This window comes from Hylobates moloch, unplaced genomic scaffold (assembly GCF_009828535.3).
Source record: "Hylobates moloch isolate HMO894 unplaced genomic scaffold, HMol_V3 SCAFFOLD_17, whole genome shotgun sequence".
Lineage (NCBI taxonomy): Eukaryota > Metazoa > Chordata > Mammalia > Primates > Hylobatidae > Hylobates > Hylobates moloch.
This window is the reverse complement of record NW_026652292.1, coordinates 77,221,833-77,243,253: the sequence shown is the minus strand read 5'-3', so window position 1 is coordinate 77,243,253 and position 21,421 is coordinate 77,221,833. Positions and strand designations below refer to the sequence as shown.

At 45.1% G+C, this 21,421-nt stretch overlaps 1 protein-coding gene across 1 annotated transcript in view; it reads left to right on the top strand.

Annotated features, from left to right (window-relative positions):
- The window catches only part of EVC2 (EvC ciliary complex subunit 2), a 134,994-nt gene that overhangs the window by 18,495 nt on the left and 95,078 nt on the right, over nucleotides 1–21,421 (top strand). The window contains exons 5-7 of the mRNA XM_058430107.1: nucleotides 2,374–2,427; nucleotides 18,249–18,383; nucleotides 20,595–20,734. Of these exons, the coding sequence (XP_058286090.1) occupies nucleotides 2,374–2,427; nucleotides 18,249–18,383; nucleotides 20,595–20,734 (329 nt within the window). The remainder of the gene's footprint in view (nucleotides 1–2,373; nucleotides 2,428–18,248; nucleotides 18,384–20,594; nucleotides 20,735–21,421) is intronic.

The following is a 21,421-nucleotide window of genomic DNA, read 5'->3' as shown; positions in this document are numbered from 1 at the left end:
GCTTCCCCTGCCCCACCCTGAAATAGTCCCGTCTGTTACTTTGTTTGGTTCCTGTCTGTGATATTGACTCTACCCCTTAGGAACCCCCTCCCTCCCTCACTAGAATGTCAGCTCCATGAAACCAGGTACCTAGTGTGTCCTATTCACAATTGTGTCTCCAGTGCCAAAAAGAGAACCCTGTACATAATAGGTGCTCAGTAACATTGCGTTGAATCCCACTTGGTCCATGTTTTCTGGCTTCGTGCTAGGAACTAAAACATGTAACTGCATGCATTTACTGGAGTGAGGATTTATGTTTTACAAAGAGTTGAAGACAAGCTTTGATAGCACACTTTAGGCTCCTATCTGCATATCTGTGGGAACACAGCAGAATGTACTAGAATGTGGGCTCTGAACTTAGCCTCAGGCTCCAGCTCAGGAGACCCTGAGACTCCAAGGCACCGTACATATTCCAAAGCAGAGGTAACTCAAGAACAGAAAAGGCCAAGTGAATGAATGCCTCAGAGGTGTCTCTTCTTTAGAGTCATATTCTAAAACTGTTCCATTTCCCTCCTATGAAAAGAGGACTTACGGTATTTTGATTTTCTCTGAAGCCTCCATGAGGTCGCCTGCTGGTCCACGGTGGATTTGGGAAGTCCCACTGCTTCCTAGTGCTGCTGCCATAACATCTGTAGGGCATGGGTCAGGGGATTTGCTACCTTGGGAGGAGCATAGCTCAGGTCACAGAAAAATGCCTTAGTCGTGTCTGTAATGAGAATTACATGGGTTGCTGAGCTCACTGGGCTGCAAGCTCTAAGTCCCAAGGTCTGGTTCTTTTTTTTTTTTTTTTTTCTTTTGAGACAGAGTTTCACTCTTGTCACCCAGGCTGGAGTGTAATGGCGCAGTCTGGGCTCACTGCAACCTCCGCCTCCCGGGTTCAAGCGATTCTCCTGTCTCAGCCTCCCAAGTAGCTGGAATTATAGGCGCCCACCACCACGCCTGGCTAATTTTTGTATTTTTAGTAGAGACAGGGTTTCACCATGTTGGCCAGGCTGGTCTCGAGCTCCTGACCTCAGGTCATCCACCCGCCTCGGCCTCCCAAAGTGCTGAGATTACAGGTGTGAGCCACCGCGCCCAGCCAGTCTGGTTCTATATAATGATACTGTTGCTACTATTGCTATTGCTTTTTAAAAATTTTATTATTATTATTATTATTATTATTTTTGAGACAGTGTTTCACTTTTGTCACCCAGGCTGGAGTGCAGTGGCGTGATCTCAGCTCACTGCAACCTCCTCCTCCTGGTTTAAGCCATTCTCCTGCCTCGGCCTCCTGAGTAGCTGGAATTACAGGTGCCTGCCACCACACCTGGCTAATTTTTTATTTTTAGTAGAGATGGGGTTTCACATTGGCCAGGCTGGTCTTGAACTCGTGACCTCAGGTGATCCACCTGCCTTGGCCTTCCAAAGTGCTGGGATTACAGGTGTGAGCCACCGCTCCCGGCCTGCTATTGCTACTACTACTGCTGCTGCTGCTAATGTTACTACTACTACCTACAGCCACCAATAGCAGTAATATTTTATAGCGCTCCCTAGTGCCAGGCACTCTTCAGGGTTCTATATTACCTAAGTTAATCCTCATAGCAATTCTGTGAATTGAATATGATTACCATTTCACAGATGAGAAAACAGAGGCACAGAGAGGCTAATACATTGCCCAAGGTCCAACTGCTGGTGAGCAGTGGGGTCCTGTATGAACTTAGACAGCCTGGCCCTAACCACCACCCTATAGACGGCCTGTCAGTGGCAAGCTATTCTGCCTTTACCCCCAGGAAGAAGTATGTTCTCATGGTGGGTCTTTTCGGTCACCATGCGGTTAGACAGGTGGATACCATGACACACTTTATTTTTCTGTTTCCTGTATCTTCTCAGCAGAGGAATATTAGAGAGCATTAGGAATAGACCCACAGTGGGTTGGGGCTTGGAGAATCAAGTGCATTTGAGTGAGAGAAGAACACGTGCAGTGCAGTCAGAGCCCAGGATTCCGTCTACCTTTGTGAAGGAGGCAAACGCTGGGAGAGTGGAGGTGACCTGCCTTGGTCACAGGCTTGGAGTCAGCGCCCAACCCCAAGCATTTCTCCACAAGGGCATGCTGCCATGACTTTCTTTGGATGTTAGTGAAGCTGGTGTTTGGATTTCACACGGCCTGTAGAGAGGGAGGGATCCTATCCCCACAGACCCTTCCCCCGATGGTGAGACCTTCACAAGCTCTGACCTGTGCAGCAGTTAGGGCTGATTGTAGCTCCAGGCTTGGAGGGTTGGAAATCATACCAAATGTTATCCCATGTGTCAGACCCCAAACTGTTGCTGAAAGTGTTTTCTTTTTTCCTTTTCTAGAACAGAACACAGCTGAAAGCACTTTTTTCCATAACAGCAGAAGAAAACATAACGGTAAGAGACATGACATGCCCTGAGCACCCTCAGGACACACCTGTGCTGTGTGGGTCCTGCCCATCCTTGGAGCCATGGGGAGTGGCCAGCTGCTGGCCTTGGCCCCCCAGTTACGTGTTGAGACTGGGACTCTGTGCAGTCTCTCAGGTCCCTCATGTGCCCTGAGGCTATCTGACTGGTTTCCCTGGACGACCCTCCACCTGGACAAGGCAGGTGAGTTGTGGGCGGGACAGGCTGAGGCTCCACTGCCTGTCTGTGCTACTGTCCAGCCACGCTCCTACCTATCCCCAGTGTTTGCCAGTAGGTCAAGCTGCTGGTGACATTGTGTTTTCCCAGATCTTCCCAAAGCCTGCAGTCTGTGGGCGGGTCTCTCTGCTTCTGCCGTTCACCATTAATACTTCTCCATTTCTGTTCTTCAGTTCAATCATTTGCAGCTCACATGTTCACTCTTTCATGTATTCACCAAGTGTTAATTCACCAGGTAATAACACTTCACGTTTCTTAAAACTGGGTGCCAAGCATTCTAAGCAATTTACATACGTGGAATTATGTCATCTTTACCACAGTCTTGTGAGACAGATTCTATTTTAAAATCTCTGCCATTTCAGATGGGGAAACCGAGGCACATTAAAGTCAAGTGATTGGCCCAAGATCCCATGACTAGAATGTCAGGGTCCTCAACACCCACCCCCGGGTTCGATGATTCTCTAGGTTGACTCATGGGACTTACGTATACAGGCACGTGCCACATAGTGACATTTTGGTGAACATGGACTGCATATATGAAGGTGGTCCCATAGGATTACAATGCAGCTGAAAAATTCCTGTCACCTAGTGATAATGTGGTTGTGTAACATCCATCTTAGCACAGTGCGTTTACTCACCTGTTTGGTGATTCTGGTGTGAAACCTACTGTGCTGCCAATCATAAAAAGTCTAGCACATACAATTATGTACAAAACATAATACTTGATAATGATACTAAAAGACTATGTTACTGGTTTATGTATTTACTATACATACTTTTTTTTTTTTTGAGACGGAGTCTCGCTCTGTCGCCCAGGCTGGAGTGCAGTGGTGCAATCTCGGCTCACTGCAAGCTCTGCCTCCCGGGTTCACGCCATGCTCCTGCCTCAGCCTCCCGAGTAGCTGGGACTACAGGTGCCCACCACCACGCCCAGCTAATTTTTTGTATTTTTAGTAGAGACGGGGTTTCACTGTGTTAGCCAGGATGGTCTCGATCTCCTGACCTCATGATCCACCCGCCTCGGCCTCCCAAAGTGCTGGGATTACAGGCGTGAGCCACCGCGCCCAGCCTACTATACATACTTTTAATTGTTATTTTAGAGTGTATCCCTTCCACTGATCAAATCCAAAATAAGCTTACCTATAAATCAGCCTCAGGCAGGTCCGTCAGGAGGGATTCTAGAATAAGGCATTGTTATCCTAGGAGATGACAGGTCCATGCCTGTTATTGCCCCCTGAAGACCTTCCAGTGGGACAAGGTGTCAGGGTGGAAGGCAGTGATATTGATCCTGATGCTGTGCAGGACTAGGCTAATGTGTGTGTGTCTTAGTTTTTAACAAAAAAGTTTAAGAAGTTTTTTTAAAGAAACCTTAAAAATGTGGAAAGCTTACAGAGTAAGGATATAAAGAAAGGAACTATTTTTGTACAGCTGTACAGTGTGTTTGTATTTTAAGCTGTGTTATTACCAAAGAGTCAAAATGTTAAAAAAAAAAAAAATTACAAAGGTAATAAAGTCACAGGGAGGGGAACATCACACACTGGGACCTGTTGGGGGTTGGGGGCTAAGGGCAATTACATGTGGGGCTTAAAACCTAGATGACCGGTTGATAGGTGCAGCAAACCACCATGACACATGTATACCTATGTAACAAACCTGCACGTTCTGCATATGTATCCCAGCACTTAAAGTAAAATAAAATAAAATAAAAAATACAAAATTACATAAGCCAAGATTAACTTACTGCTGAAGAAACCTGCACAGCATGTATTTTTAAAATAAATTTAGTGGCCAGGCACAGTGGCTCATGCCTGTAATCTCAGTACTTTGGGAGGCTGAGGTGGGCTGATCACTTGAGGCCAGGAGTTCAAGATCAGCCTGGCCAACATAGCTAAACCGGTCTCTACTAAAAATACAAAAAAAATTAGCTGAGCGTGGTGGTGCATGTCTGTGATTCCAGCTACTCGGGAGATTGAGACATGAGAATTGCTTGAACCTGGGAGGCGGAGGTTGCAGTGAGCTGAGATCATGTCACTGCACTCCAGCCTGGTTAACAGAGTGAGACTCTGTCTCAACATAAATAAATAAATGTAGTGTAGCCTAAGGGTATGGTGCTTCTAAAGTCCGTAGTCGAGTACAGTCATACCCTAGGCCTTCACATTCACTCACCACTCACTCACTCACTGGCCCAGAGCAACTTCCAGTTCTGCAAGCTCGAGTTACGGTAAATTTCCTATACAAGTGTATTTTTTTTTTGTCTTTTGTACATATTTTTCTTTTCTTTCTCTCTTTTTTACTTAGAGTCTTGCTTTGTTGCCTAGGCTGAAGTGCAGTGGTACGTTCTCACCTCACTGCAACCTCTGCCTCCCAGATTCAAGCGATTCTCCTGCCTCAGCCTCCCGAGTAGCTGGGATTACAGGCACCCACCACCATACCCAGCTAGTTTTTTTATTTTTATTAAAGATGGGGTTTCACCACGTTGGCCAGGCTGGTCTTGAACTCCTGACCTCAAGTGATCCGGCCACCTCGGCCTCCCAAAGTGCTGGGATTACAGGCTTTGGTACCTTTCCTATACTTGGATCTATTTATATATGCAAATACTTAGTATGTATTACAGTTACCTACAGTATTCAGTACAGTAACATGCTGTACAGGTTTGTAGCCAGGAGGAATAGATTATACCATAGAGCTTAGGTGTGTAGTAGGCTAGATCATCTAGGTTTGTGTAAGCCACTCTGTGATGTTTGCACAATGAGGAAGTCACCTAACAATGCATTTCTAGGAACATCTCTTTGTTGTTAGGTGATGCATGCCTGTAGTTGTACCCACTGCTATGACTTGCTACAATGAAAAGATACAAAGCAAAAGCAGCCCAGGGAAAAGTTGCATGGGGAGAAGTTTGGAGAAAATCACCTGTAAGTTTTAAGAGTCCTCTCCCAGCGGAGTCACAGAGGGTATGCTTCATTCCCCCAGCATGAGTTGTGATAACACATGTGAAGTATTGTCTACCAGGGAGGCTCCTTAGAGACTCAGTGCCAGAATTTTCACTGGGGGCTGGCCATGTAGGCACTCTCTGCCTGGCATATACCAAGATTCCAGACTCCCAGAAGGAAAGCAGGTGCTCAGCATAAGCCACACTGCACAGACAGTTTGAAAACAGAGAGCCACTCTTACCAGAAAATATTGGAAACCCCAAAATCCATGTTCGCAGGCGTCAGCTGAGGCCCAGCCCTACAGGAAGGGCTTTCAGAGGATGCCAGTCTCTGGCTGGAGATGTTAACTCTTTTCTGCATGGCTAGTAAGTGGCAGGACCAGGATTTGAACCCAAGCAGTTTGGCTCCGGAGCCCTGCTGTCAGGCACTGGGCCACACCACCTCCCAGAGAGCCAGACTCCTGCACAGGAGAGATGAAGAGAAAGCACAAGGCTGGCATTAGGCGAGTGTTCAGTTTAGTGGGGCTGTCAGGTGCACTGGTAACAAGTCTTCCTGGTAGCCTGTGAGCTCCTGGCGGGGGAGGCCATGTCGGATTCGCCCGTGTCCCCCACTGTGCGGTACCTTGTAGGTGGCACACGACAGGTAAATATCCCGTGATTGAGCTTATTGTCGTCAACGACGATGATTGCGGCTCAGGAGGAGGTGGCTGGTCACTGTATGAGTGTAATAAAAGGCAGAGAATGCTCATGTAAGGGTATTTCTGAGCTCTTCCCTGCGGCCGCAGGCTCACTTGTGGATGGAGTTGAGCCATGCTGAGGTCTTCCAGGCTTCCCGTCACCTGCATGTTGCCTTCAGGAGAAAGAGCAATAGTTGCCCCTTGGGATGCAGACCTGTGGATGCAAGTCCTGGCCGTGGAGCTGGGGCTGGATTTCAGCCACACCAGCCCCCAAGACAGGTGCCCCCAGGCTGTGGACCACATTCAGGGAGCTCCCTGTTGAGTGGGGAGAGGAGGTGTATGCACAGGGTGGCCCTATGGCGTTGTGTGGGCCCAGCAGACCCTTGGACCATAAGGCCTGGCTTTGAATCCCTGTCCCTCCACTGATTGCATGTGACCCTGGGCACGTCAGTTACCTCTGAGGGTCTCAGTTTCCCCAACTGTGAAATGAGAGTAATAACAATATTCACTTAATAGGATGGTTGTTGAGGTAAATGGATCAAGGGATGTAAAGTACTCAGCACAGTGCTCGGCACTGTGACGGCTCCATAAACGTCAGCTGTTGTCGTCAGCAGTATTATTACTATTATTTACACATGAGAACAACACAGCTGTGCCAAGTGTTCTGTGATGCTGACAATGAATGTTTTGCCTCAGGGCCTCATGTTCCAATGCCCACGGGGGCCACACAGGTGCTATAAGTATATGTCAGGCTCAGTGCAAGATTCTAGGAAGTAATGGAGTGTGCGGCAGCATGGACACTCGGGTTGCCTGTCACCCACCATTCCCACCCTCACACTGAGGCAGTACATGAAAAAAAAAGACCGAAGAATGCACAGCACTCACTGAGTTTGTGAGTTTGTGACCTGAAATATAGATTGCTTGTACCATGGACACTGACAGCAGAGAGAGAGAGAACTCCATGGGCTGGGTGGACTGGCAGGCTTCCTGGAGGAGGAAGAATTCAATGGGGTCTTGAAGGTAAGATTTAATTGAAGTTGGAGAATGGGCAGCTGAAGATCTGACTTCTAGGTTAAGCCAGTGTTGACTGCTGGTCAGGCATGAACCAAGCACTACTGGGTGACACATACATAAGGGTGAGGCAAGGCCATAGCAGTCATAGCAAGTGTTCCAGCAGGGCTGACGGGGGAACCTGAAGAGATAGTGGAATTACACCAGACAGGTGTAATGGTGATGAATAGGATGAGCTTGCCAGGAGGGTGGCAGCACCCCTGACATTTGCATCAGGCAGTTTAAAAATACAGGGTAAAGACGTGAGGCTTCCATTGTGTAAATAGAGATTCTGCCGCATTTGGGAGCTACCCCATTATCTCCTTAATTTCCTGTTACTTTCCTGAGGGTGAAACTGACACATGTCAGCCAAGGAAAACGAGTCCCCAAGAAATTGTTTCTCGTTTTTTCTCAAGAAGTCATCTTCCCCTTTCTGTCTCCTGGATGAGAGTACTGTCTTTTTGAGAGAAAATAAGAATCACACATTGAATGCAGGTCTCAGATGGCACTAGATATCCCCTTCTGTGTTCATCACATGTGCCCATGAAAGAGCCGGGTACTGTGCTGGGCACCAGGAGAACAGGTCACAGTGTTCTGCTGCCAGGATCTCTGGTCTAATCAGAGAGAGACATTTAAACCAATTGTGATGGTACCCCAATTCATTTAGAGTGCAATTCCAATAGTAATTTTGTTGTTGTTCTTGAGATGGAGTTTTGCTCTTGTTGCCCAGGCTGAAGTGCAGTGGCACGATCTCGGCTCACCGCAACCTCTGCCTCCTGGGTTCAGGCAATTCTCCTGTCTCAGCCTCCTGAGTAGCTGGGATTACAGGCACCCACCACCAGGCCCAGCTGATTTTGTATTTTTAGTAGAAATGGAGTTTCACCATGTTGGTCAGGCTGGTCTTGAACTCCGGACCTCAGGTGATCCACCTCAGCCTCCCAAAGTGCTGGGATTACAGCCCTGAGCCACCACACCCAGCCTCCAATACTAATTTTAATGGGACTTTAGAGGGGATGTGAAAAAAATCATAGTTTCATCTGAAAATATAAATTATGAACCCAGATGGGAAGGTTTTGAAAATGAAGAGTAATTTGGGAGGTTTACCCCAGCAGATATTAAAAATATTACAAAGCTACATTAATGCAGCATTTGACTGCTGCAAAAAACATCAGACCAATGGAACAAAAGATGAAATCTACACACACATCTATAAATATGTTTTAAACCAATGGGAGAAGGAGGATGTATCATACATGAATTTGGTAACAACTGACTGGGTCTTTTGAAAGAAAGATAAAGATGAATTTCCTAATTAGATTAAAATCTAAGTAAATATAGCAATTTATAAAAAGTAAATATGGGCTAATAGGATATGATCTGGAGAAAACTGTGGATTTAGGTACACATAGTTACAAACTTTACATTTAAAAACAGCACTCAGATAAGTGAAAAACTTGGGGAAATATTTGTAATATACATAAGAGACAAAAGATTAATGTTTTTAATATGTAAAGAGCATCTTTTTTTTTATAAAGAACATCTTAACATTAATTTATAAGAGATGGAATGCCACAATAGCCAGCTGTCTACGATATGAGAATCTCTCAAAGACGAGGCTTACGAGATGCCCTTGAAGCACAGTGGCGGCCCGTGTCACTCTGTAGGCAAAATCACATGGCCGTGAGTTGGATTTGTAGGCCTGGGGGTTTGTACACAATTGCACGTTATCATTTTTGCCTTCTCCGTGGACATTCTAACCATTGCCCTAATCTGCATTTCTTGTTTTGATTATTGCTCCAGCCTCCTATCCTTTCTGCCTCGTTTTCCTCCCTACCCAGCCCATTGTCCACGCTGGAGTGGTCTTGCCTAAAACACAAAGCTGTCTGCTTTCTATTCTTGAGGGGCCCCCATTCAGGATCCGTCAGGAAAGCTGACCCCTGCTAACCATCTCCCAGGGCCACTGGGTGCCTTTGTTTTCTATTACGCTCTGGTTTTGCACATCCTGTTCTTATCTTACCTGTTCTTTGGGCAACTTGTAAACCTCCTTCTGGACCCTGACCAGCATCTGCACGCTGTGATGCCCTAGCCCTCCCCTGGCCAGCTAGTTGTGCCCTTGGCTGGGGTCCTATGCATTGGATCATTTATTAAAGCCTGGCACTGTGTGAAGTTGAGATTATTCCTCTGGATGGCACTTAATACATTTTTGTTGACATCAGAATAGAATTGTTGAACTGGAAGAGTCCTTAAAGATTATCTAGTCCCACTTTCTCATTTTAGAGTAAAAACCTGTGGTCCAGAGAGGCTCTGGGAACTGGCCAGGTTCAGAACTCAACATCATTGCAGTCAGAATCATGCTGTGTGATGTGTTCTCTACTCCAGATGCTATTCGCTAGATTGGTAAATTAGCAAAGCTGCGTTGGTAAGTGTGATTGTCTCTGCCTGTGATTACCTTCCAGATCTCACTCTTGCCCGTGTTGTCAGCTGGGAGGCCAAGGGTCTCTTTGCCCTCAGGGCTGCCCCTCAAGGACTGTGTGACAAGGGCCAGCAAGCCACTCACCCCTCTGCTTCTTGGGTCTCAAGCTCAAAGTAAAAGATTTCAAGTAAATGATTCCTAGACTCTGTTCCAGAGGAAACATTCATGTCATCTCCCATGTTCATCAAGCATTTTCTGTGTTTTGAAGGGTTGGGTGGGTGGGATTTAATATAAGGCCACTGTGGGCATTTTGAAGAAATGTCCTCTTCTTACCACCACCCTCTACATACAGAAAAGTTGGAAGAATAAAATAGCTTCATGCCATAATCCCACCAGCAGGGAGAGCCATTGCTAACATGTTCACATCTCACCATCCACAAGACTATGAATATATTTAGTACATAATTGAACTCAAACTCTGTAAACAATTCTTCATCATGCTTTTGTAACTTGGTGTTGGATTCTGAGCATTTAAAGCATTCGTTTTGAAAGGCCTGTTTATCCGGCATCGCTCTTCATAAATGCAGTGACAGAATGCATCAAAGGCATCTGCTCCTGCTAATATGTGATTAAAGGGTGGTAATCGCGGATGATTCTTTTCCAGAGACAAGAAGGAAAGTGAGGAGGACTCTGGGGGATGGGAAGCTGGGATAACCATCTCTTTTTCTTTATTCTTAGACAATGAGGTTTAAGGTAAAGATGCTCTTTGGAATCTGTACTTACAGTGATTCTCAGTGGAACTTGGCTGCAGCATGTTTAAGGGAATCTCAGAAGTATGATTAACATGGGGCTGATTCTGGTGCTCTCAGCCACTTCTGGTTCTGAACTCGTCACTGCAGCAGTGGGTCCCACCAGCATCCCGCCCCCCGACCTGGATTCAGGGACATTGTTGGTTCCCGTGTCTGGCCTCTTACATACCCATTCCATCATGACACTCCGTTGACTCTGTCTCCTGATCTGTGCCCTTCCCACCAGCCAACAACAGTAGTAGTAATAGCGGCTCAGATTTACTGACTTCTGTGTACCATAACCCTAAACATTAGGCACTGTTTTTGTGTGTGTGGTAAAGTATACACAGCATAACATTTACTGTTATTGACAGTTACTACATTCACAGTGTTGTGCAGCCATCACCACTCTCTGCTTACAGAACATTTTCCCCACTCCGAAAGGAAACTTGGTACCCATTGGTGACTTCCCATTTCCTTCTCCCCCAGCCCCTGGCAAACCACTCATCTGCTTCTGTCTCTGGATTTGCCGATCCTGTACATTTCAGATAAGTGGAATCACACAGTACGTGTCCTTTTGTGTCTGGCGTCTTTCACTTAGCATCACATTTTCAGTGTTCCTCCATGTTGTAGCATGCACCAGAACTTCATTCCTTTTTATGGCTGAATAATATTCTATTATATGGATATACACATGTTCTTTATTCATCAGGACGTTTGGCTTATTGTGAACAGTGCTGCTGTGAGCATCCGAGTACAGATTTTTGTTTGAATACCTGTTTTAAATTATTTGGGGTGTATGCTTGGGGGTGAAATTGCTGGGTTGTATGGTAGTAATTCTATTTTTAACCTATTGCCTATCAGGGCTGGGGAGACCCAGTCTCCCACAGTGTGGAAGGGAGTGGATCTAAGAGTTGAACCCCCATCAAAGGCCAAATTCCATGGTCCTTGCTGGCGTGTCCTGTTGCCTCCTGCAGCCTCTTTTCATGCCCCCCATTTCTCCCTTGGCATCCAGGTTTACCTTCCTCCAGGCTGAAGTCATACAGCGGCCAGAGTTGTCTTTCTAAAATACTGATCTAACCATGTTTCTTCATGGCTTAAAGCCTCTCATTTGTTCCCCTGATTCCCTTAGGATAGCACAGCAAATCCCTAACCTGCTCTTGAAGGCCCTGTCGGGCTGGGGCTGCTTCTCTTGCTGGATTCAGGCCTTGTTCAGGCCAGTCCTTCTCCAGGCTCGCCCTCCCCCTGGCCCAGCTCATTCTCCTCTGCCCACTGGATCACCTCTTGGAAAGCCTTCTCCTGTCCTTTGAGCTAGGAGAGGAGCTCCCCTCCTTCCCCCAGTCCTCCAGGCTCCCCAGCCTCAGCCCAGACACACCGTGGCATCAGCATCTGCCTGCCTGTTCATTCCTCTGTGGGGCTGTGAGCTTCCTTGAGTAGGGCCTGGCTCTGGTTCCTCCTCATTCTTCCAGCACCCAGTACAGGGCTCCATTGACTCATTGAATTAACATCAGGAAAGTGTAGTGTCACATCAAAACACGGGGTCAAACCTGGCAGCCCACTTGATGTATCCACTTAAATAGAGAGTTTCAGGCAAACAAAATTATAGCAAACCTTGGTTTCTACACGTGTGAAACGGATGTAAGAATTCTGCACTTAAAATATTGTTTGAGGCCAGGCGTGGTGGCTGACGCCTGTAATCCCAGCACCTTGGGAGGCCGAGGTGGGCAGATCATGAGGTTGGGAGTTCAAAATGAGCCTGGCCAACATGGTGAAACCCCATCTCTACAAAAAGTACAAAAATTAGCTGGGCATGGTGGCAGGCGCCTGTAATCCCAGCTACCTGGGAGGCTGAGGCAGGAGAATCGCTTGAACCCAGGAGGTGGAGGTTGCAGTGAGCCGAGATTGTACCATTGCACTCCAGCCTGGGCAACAAGAGCAAGACTATATCTCAAAAACAAATAAATAAAGTATTGTTTGAAATATTAAAAAGGGAATAAAGCCTGGTCTGTGGACAAAATTAAAATTTGAAGGGATTAGGAAGGCTTTTGGCAAGAGACTCAGGAGTTCCAAAATCCTGCCCTGCTACTACTCCCTCACCCCCAAAAGGTGAGCTGCATACTCAGAGTGGGAATGAAAGTGTTAACAGGGGCACAAACCCTTGATGGCTCGATGCAGGGCTACTGATAAAGGGCCAGCCTAGGAGAGGCAGGTGGTGTATGAAGGCCACTAGCCCCAACTGCTGGATGTGAGTCTCGGGTCTACTAATTACTCTCTCTGTGACCTTGGGCCATTTTAAAAACTTATTTCTACAATGACATTATAATTTATAAAGTGGGGGTTAAAATAGTTCCCATCACAGAGTATTATTGTGGAGATTAAATGGATTAATACATGTAAAGCACTTAGATCCATCCCTGGTGCTTAGTATCTGCATAATACATGTTCTCTGAAATGACAATAGTAACGGTGATGCTGCCGCTGATGGTGTCATGATGGTGTTGATGGTGGTAGGCGTGAAGATGATGGTGCTGGTGTTATTGATGATGTTGCTAGTGATTGTGGTGGTCATGGTGAAGATGATGGTGATGGGGATATTGATGATGTTGATAATGATGGTGGCTATGGTAATGGTGGTGGTGGTCATGGTGGTGATGGTGATAATGAATTTGATGGTGATGCTGCTGCTGATGGGGATATTGATAGTGATGGGGATATTGATGATGTTGATAATGATGGTGGTGATGGTCATGGTGAAGGTGATTGGCATATTGATAATGTTGACTGATGGTGTTGATGGTGATGGCGAAGATGATGGTGATGGTGATATTGATGATGTTGATAGTGATGGTGGTGATGGCCAGTGTGAAGATGATGGTGATGGGGATATTGATGATGTTGATAATGGTGGTGGCGATGGTGATGGTGGTGATGGTGGTGATGGTGATGGTGGGGATGGTGATGATGAATTTGATGGAGATCCTGCCCAGTGATCATGATGGTGTTGATGGTGATGGTAAAGATAAAAATGATGGAGATATTGATGAGATGTTGATATTGATGGTGGCGATGGTGATGGTGGTGACGGTCATGGTGGTGATGGTGATGATGAATTTGATGGTGATGCTGCTGCTGATGGTGATCATGATGGTGTTAATGAAGATCTTGATCATGATGGTGATGGTGAAGGTAGTGATGATGGGGATATTGATGATGTTGATAATCATGGTGGTAGTATTAATGTTGGTGATGATGATAGTGATGGTAGTGATTATATGGAGCCTCCTCCTTCTCATAAAATTACATATTGAAATCTTACTCTTCTTTGGTCATTCTTCACTGAGGAAGAAGATTGAAGTGTAGAGGCGTTGTAGGCAGGGCAGGACCCAACATAATTTAACAACACAGATAAATGAAGAAAGTGAGGGTCATGAGTGGGTAGGCTGTACCTAGGTTTGCTTGTCACTTGGTGTCAGTAAGCAGGAATTGTAAGAGAAGGGTGTGAAAGGTGATGGGATCTGCAGAACTGGCCCTGGTTTTTCCCTCTTCCTAGATCCAGGCTTCCATTCCCACAACTGTGTTGCTACTTTAAGCATTGATCTAGACCCTGCTCCACTGAACTGCCCACAGTACCTCTACTCTTCAGTTTCTCTTGGCAATGCCCTTGTGGCCAAAGGAAAGTAAGATCTGAAGATGTGGATTTAGAAGCTGGAAGTGGAAAGAGGAAGAGATTTGAGGTAGCCTGACTCAGCTGTCCACTTCCACTTCATGAAGCAGGAGGGAGGGAGGCAGGGAGACAGAAGGGGAGAAGAAACATACAAGATAGTTCTTTTCCTGCCTTTTACGGTAGAGTGATGCTGCCCATATGTAATGTCAATCATACAACTAACTTCTACCATGGTGTGGGAGATTAGGACTAAAAATATTTTAGAAAAACAGCCCCCTGGACAGTAAGTAGTGTCCAGCTCTAGTGGGACAGACGTAGACATTGGAGTCCAGCAGAGCTAATTCTGTTTTAGCTGTGGACTTCAATTAATTTTTTAATCTCTTTGCATCTCCATTTGTTTATCAGTAGAACAGGGATGATACGTGTTCCACGGGATTACAGAAGATTGAATGAAGTAAAGTATATGAAGCATTGTGTTAGTGTCCTCAGGCTGCCATAACAAATCTCCACAAGCTTGGTACCTTAAAACAACAATTTAATTTTCTCACAGTTCTGCAGGCTGGAAGTCTGAAATTAAGGTGTAGGCAGGCAGGGCCACGCTCTTTATAAAGACCCTGGAGAAGCATCTTCCTTTGTCTCTTCTTAGCTTCTGGTGGCTCCAGAAATCCTTAGCATTCCTTGAAATCCTTGGTTTATAGCAGCATCACTCAGTATCTGCCTCCATCTTCACATGGCCATCTTCTCTGTGTGTGTCTACAAATGTCCTCTCCTCATGAAGACACAATCATTGGATTTAGGACTCACTGTGACCCAGTATGACCTCATCTTAACCTGACTACATCTACAAAGACAATTTCTAAATAAGGTCACATTCATAGCTATTGGGGTTAGGACTTCAACATGTCTTTTTGGAGAACACAACTCAACTCAACTCACTACATTTGCCTAGCCCAGAGATTGGCGTTTTGTAGGTGATCAAAATTGTTAATCCCCTTTACCTCCCGTTCCCTCTTCTCGAAGATGAAAAAACCGTTAACAGTCTTGAAAACAGATTGCTGATCTTTAGCTACTGTGTTCTTTTACAGACAGATTTTTTTTAGTTTCCTTTCCATCAATATTTTGACATAACCTCCATGCAATGCTATTTATGTTTATTCACTTATCGATTTTTTTCTTGTCTAGTAGGTACACAATCAGGGCTTAGGGAGCAGAGGGACATGTCTAGAACAAATGGAGTACTTGGATTTCATTTTGGTGCTAATCAAAATTCCAGATTTAGGATCAGGAGGATGTTAGAGCAAGAAAACAGAATTCGTTCTCTTACAGTCTCTGATAACAGCCTCTGTGGACAGAGGCTGATTTATCAAAGGTGAGTTATAAGTGGCATCACACTTTGATTCAGATTTCAATAAGCATTTGAACTGAAGCTCCTGTTTTTGACCTAACTTAGCTTTGACAGTCTAGAAGGTCAGGGTGGCCTCATTGGTCTGTCAGAAAAAATGTAACCTTGACTACAGTCTGCACTGTGGCTGCAAAAATGAGGAATAGGCTAATTGTCTTCTAGCTCCTAAACAATATATTCGGTATCCCATGGTCTGGAGCCATTTTGAATTAAACTAATTGTCACAGGTTGGCTTTTCTGGAGACAGATGCTGATGCAGAATTGGGGGTATAATATGCTTTCCATTGTGCAGAGAAGAGTTAGCATATCCAACTGAAGGCTGCTATCCTTAGAAAAGCTTTCTTACAAGATTGATCCTGGGCTGATGTCTGGAAACTTGGATTTCAGAATTCCCATCTTCTTAAAACTGCTAAGAGTGGCTCCCTGTGCCTGAACTGTTTTTTACACGTATAGTTTATGCTGATTACCTGCTGTTTTTCTTGGAGTATGAAATTTTGGTACATGCTAGGCACAGGGTGCCTGTGTGATCAGCCTCGAATAAAAACCCTGGACACTGAGTCCCTAATGAGCTTCCCTGGTAGAAAACATTTCACATGAGTTGTCACAACCCCTCGCTGGGGGAATTAAGCATGTCTTTTGTGACTCCGCTGGAGTCTGGAAGCATATGCCTGGTTTTCCTTGGGCTTTATTCCATTCTTCCCTTTTCTGACTTTGCTTTGTATCTCTTTGCTGTAATAAACCATACTTGTGGGTGGGATTGTATGCAGGTGGCCTTGGGGACCCTTGGTACAATCAGTGACCCCCTATGAAAGGAAAAAGAAAGGAGCAGGATTGAAAACAGGAAGAAGTTGGGTTGTGATTTGGGTTGACAAAGCCTCAGCAGTCTGGGTGATTTTCATCTATCAAATTTGCCTTACTTTTTTTTATAATCGTCATAACAATAGTAGTAATAATAATAATTATCTCTTATTACACAAGTAATACCTAGCCATTGCAGAAATATTAGAAAACAAGCATAAATAAGGTGGAAAAGCTCATCAAGAAATTACATTCAAATAAAATTCTGGAGGATTTTCTGTATAATTTACACATGTATATCTATATATGCACATTATTTTAGTGAAATGGAGATTATACTGTGTGTATTTTTTGCAAAGTTACATTAGTATATAAGTCTTTTTATATATTATTAGAAATGTATTCAAATATCTTCTTTTAAATGTTAAGATATTCAGAACTATAGGGAAAAGGGGGAAATCTTAAAAAGCACCCAGAAAACAAAAACAGATCCTTCTAAAAGGTCATCAGGCACACTTCTGTCAGAAGACAGTAGAGTGGTACCATCAACATTTTGAGGGAAAGTTATTTTAGCCTTGAATTATGTAGCCAGCCATACTGTCAATCAAACTGAGAACTAAGTGACAGCATTGCCAGATGTGAGAAAAGAACATCTTCTCTAAACAAACTTACTTGAGAATAAATAGATACTTAGGATACTTCATTAAAATAAAAAAGAATTATCCGAGAAAAAGGAAGAAATGGGATCCAAGAAACAGTTTTTCTTCAATGAGTAATGCTGTGACAATATAGAAGGCAGTGAAGAAAAAGAAAAAGCTCTCTATGATACCAGAAAACCTAGAAAGTAGCCAGATCTGATTAAATCAGTCGGAGAACTCTGGAATGATGACTTTAAGAAAAAGTAAATTTGACTCTCTGTAACAGATAGTATTATTACGAACATGGGTGTATGCTAGGAAGAAAAAAGATACGCCATGAAAAACTTCAGGAAAAACAAAATGTCACACAAGTAAGTGCTAATTCACATTGAAGCAAACTAAAAATGTAGCCTGATTTGGAATAATTGATAAAGTGTGAGAAAAGGGACTGAATTAGGAACATACTCCTTTGAGGGGCAGATATTTAGTGACACAGGATTGGATCCAATTACTTTACTCTGCAGTGAGCAACATTTGCCTAATCATAATAATAATATTACCTTTTAAAATTTGTAGTTGCTGGGATTAACCTATAAACAATAATCAGGATTGAATTCTGGTTGCAGAACAAAATATATATGCTATAAACTTAAAAAATGCTGGAAGGCAGAAGCAGGGAAGGAGGGGTGGGGGTAAATGTGGCCCACTAATCTCACCAGTCAGAAGACAAGAGATTTTCTCTAAATGTAATACTGTAAAAATTGGCGTTTAATTATTTAATCTAAAGTTATAGAGGGTAGCGGGAAGGTGAGAGTGCCATGGGTTCTTCGTCTGGCCTCTGCAAAATTCTACCCATGATTCTCAGAAAATGTCACAGATCCCTAGTGCTTCCTTCGGATTATCGTGTATTTGATTTGGGAACTTAGCATTATTGAGTGTCTGTGATGTGCTAGGCTTGCGGCTGGATGATGCTATTGTGTGCAAATCACCATGCCTCAGGTCTTTGACAGGCTTGTCATGCACTGAGGAAATTCAGGCTCAGAGAGGACCAGCGAGGGCCTCCAGGTAGCGAGCTGGTAGCTGGCAGAGCGGGACTCAAATGCAAGTGAGTCCCCTGGCTCCCTGCTTGGTCTGCTCTGACACTCTATCATCTGTGTGGCCTGGGAGACATGCAGTCTGACCACGCATGAATCCTGCTCTCCTCTTGTCTCCACAGGTTCTGCCGCACCATGGCCTCCACGCAGCAGGGTTCTTCATCGCCTTCCTCTTCTCCCTTGTGCTGACCTGGGCTGCCCTCTTCCTCATGGTTCGCTATCAGTGTCTGAAGGGAAACATGCTCACCAGACATCGGGTGAGTCTTCCCTGAGGGTGGTTTGGAAGTTGGTGGATGTGAGGTTGAAGTTCATCCCCCACTTCTGTGGGTCTCAGCCCTGGATCCCCATCAGCATCGCTGAGGGAGCTGTGCACAAAAACCCATGCCCAGGGCCCACCTCCAAAACTGATGTTTGTCCTGGGATGCATCCCCATCATTCTTTTTTTTTTTTTTCTTAAGAGCCAGGGTCTTGCTGTGCTGCCCAGGCTGAGTCCAGTGGCAATTCATAGGCACAATCACACAACACTACAACTTGGAACTCCTGGGCTTAAGCAATCTTCCTGCTTCAGCCTTCCAGGTAGCTGGGACTGCAGCTACACACCAACATGCCTGGTTTAGTCGTTTTTAAAATTTCTAACCAGCAACCAGGTGGGAGAACCGCTGCAGCCGTTACCCCATACAAAGCCCGTCACCCACAAGCAGCCTGTCACCCACGTGCATCCCATCACCCCACACGCATCCCGTCACCCACATGCATCCCGTCACCCCACGCGCATCCCGTCACCCCACACGCATCCCGTCACCCCACACGCATCCCGTCACCCCACACGCATCCCATCACCCACACGCACCCCATCACCCACACGCAGCCCATCACCTGAGACTAGAATTCCAATTCAAATAGTTTATGTGGGAAGTGATCCCAGGACATAAGGGGAGGGGGTGGGAAGTGAGGCAGAAAGGGAAGGTGGCTGGTAAAGGGTGTGTTTCATCAGGGACCTGGGTCCTGATGGACTTAGTCCTGCCCAGGGGCTCTGGAGGCTGGAAATTCCGCCCCAGCCTCTGTGAGGAGCCTGTTGCTCATTTTGTCCCTGCTTCTTGGAGGAGAGGATTGTCATTTCAAAATGAGGTCAGCCTACAATCTCCTTGGCGGGCAAAAGTGAGAAGAAAAACGTCCCATCTAATCAGACCTTGTACTGATTCTCCCAAAGCTGTTATCAGAAGAACTAAACGCACCCTGCTGCTTTGATGTCAGAGCAGGATTCATTTTCCAGAGATTAAGGCAGATCATGAGAACTGCACAGAGGAAAGCAAGAGTATGAATTTGATTTAAGGCCTGAAGACTTTGCAGTACCTTTTTCCTGGCATCACAGAATGAACTCTTCTCACATTTTTCTTTATTTTTTTGCCAGCATAGTGGTGGTCAGTGGCCTGCACTAAAACAGAAGGCAGCCTTCAGAGTTGGATTGGGGTCAAAAATCAACCAGGCTCTTTTGAGCTGTGTCACCTTCACTAACGTTATTTCACTTCTGTGGCCTCAGTTTTCCTATATGTAAAGTGGGGGCACCAACACTTCGTTGTTGTAACTGCTTCACGATAACACAAAGCACTGAAAATAATATCTGGCACAGGGACAAGAATTGTTAAAGGTTAGCTATAGCTATCATGCATTTTTGCAGAGTTAATGATATTGGAGACAAAACAGATATATCTCTTATCCAATCAGAGGGTTGGGCTTAGTTATCTCTAATGTCACTTCCAGCTCACAATCCTATATTCTTTCTTTCTTTATTTTTTTGAGACAGAGTCTCACTCTCACCCAGGCTGGAGTGCAGTGGCACAATCTCGACTCACTGCAGCTTCCATCTCCTGGGTTCAAGCGATTCTCCTGCCTCAGCCTCCTGAGTAGCTGGGATTACAGGCGCCTGCCACCATGCCTGGCTAATTTTTATATTTTTAGTAGAGACAGGGTTTCACCATGTTGGCCAGGCTGGTGTCAACTCCTAACCTCAAGTGATCCATCCACCTCAGCCTCCCAAAGTGCTGGGATTACAGGCGTGAGCCACCATGCCCCGCTCAATCCTATATTCTGATTAGAAACCAGCCAGGTCTCTGATGTCAAGGTCCACCATACCCGTTGTGAGGTTTCCTCTACCTGATAATGATAAAGACGATGATAGTGAAATATTTTATAGGTCTTACAGGTTGAAAAGTTCTTTCTGTCCATTGTTCCACTTTACCCACACAACATCCTCACTCAGGGCTATTGGAATTATGATCCCATTTCTTTGCAGAGGCAACGGAGGCTCAGGGACATTTGCAAAGGTTTGTCTGGGTTTACCGTAGTCACAGTGGTGGGGCTGATTGGGTGCTCTGACTGCAGACCCCTGGCCTTCCCTCCTGGCTTTCTCAGCACATGGAATTCACAAGAAAGCCCAATCAATTATTATTTCTGCAATTCTCCTGAAGGTTTGGCAGTATGAGAGCAAGCTGGAACCCTTGCCGTTCACCTCAGCTGATGGCGTGAATGAGGACCTTTCCCTTAACGACCAAATGATAGACATTCTGTCTTCCGAGGACCCTGGGAGCATGCTTCAAGCCTTAGAAGAGTAAGAATTCTAAATCCCATTATATTTCCACAGATGTGATGGATGTTTTAATGACAGTGACATAAGGCCAAACACTGAGTATATTTCATTCATTCAGTTAATCATTCGTCACTCTGTAGTCATAATTCAACAACTGCTATGTACTGAATGTTTGGCGTCTAGGAAAAGAGGTGTAGAAGACATACCTCCTGCTTTAAGGAAGTCTGATCTAGTAGGAAAGACTGAAACATAAACAGAAGTGACCACAAAATTGGGTGACCACCATGCTAATGGGACGGTCAGGGCTGGCAGAGCACAGAAGAGGAAGTAATTACTTCTGAGAAAGTCATAGAAATGCTTCCCAGAGCAGGTGGCATTGAACTAATTATTTAAAATTTTTTTTAAATTTATTTTTAACTTTTAAGTTTAGGGATATGTGTGTAGGTTTGTTATATAGGTAAACTCATGTCACAGGGGGTTTGTTGTACAGATTATTTCATCATCCAGATATTAAGTCTAGTAGTCATTAGTTAAGAGGGAGAGAATCTGAATTGATTCTGAAAGCTTATGAAGAAGCTTTCCAAGTTGACTAAGCATGGAAACAATTTTCAGACAGAGGAAAGAAAGGGCAGATGTAAGGATGTGAAAGGAGCAAGGTGCGTTTGGTGAGATGTCAGTAGCCAAGTGTGGCTGCTGTGCAGATTGGGG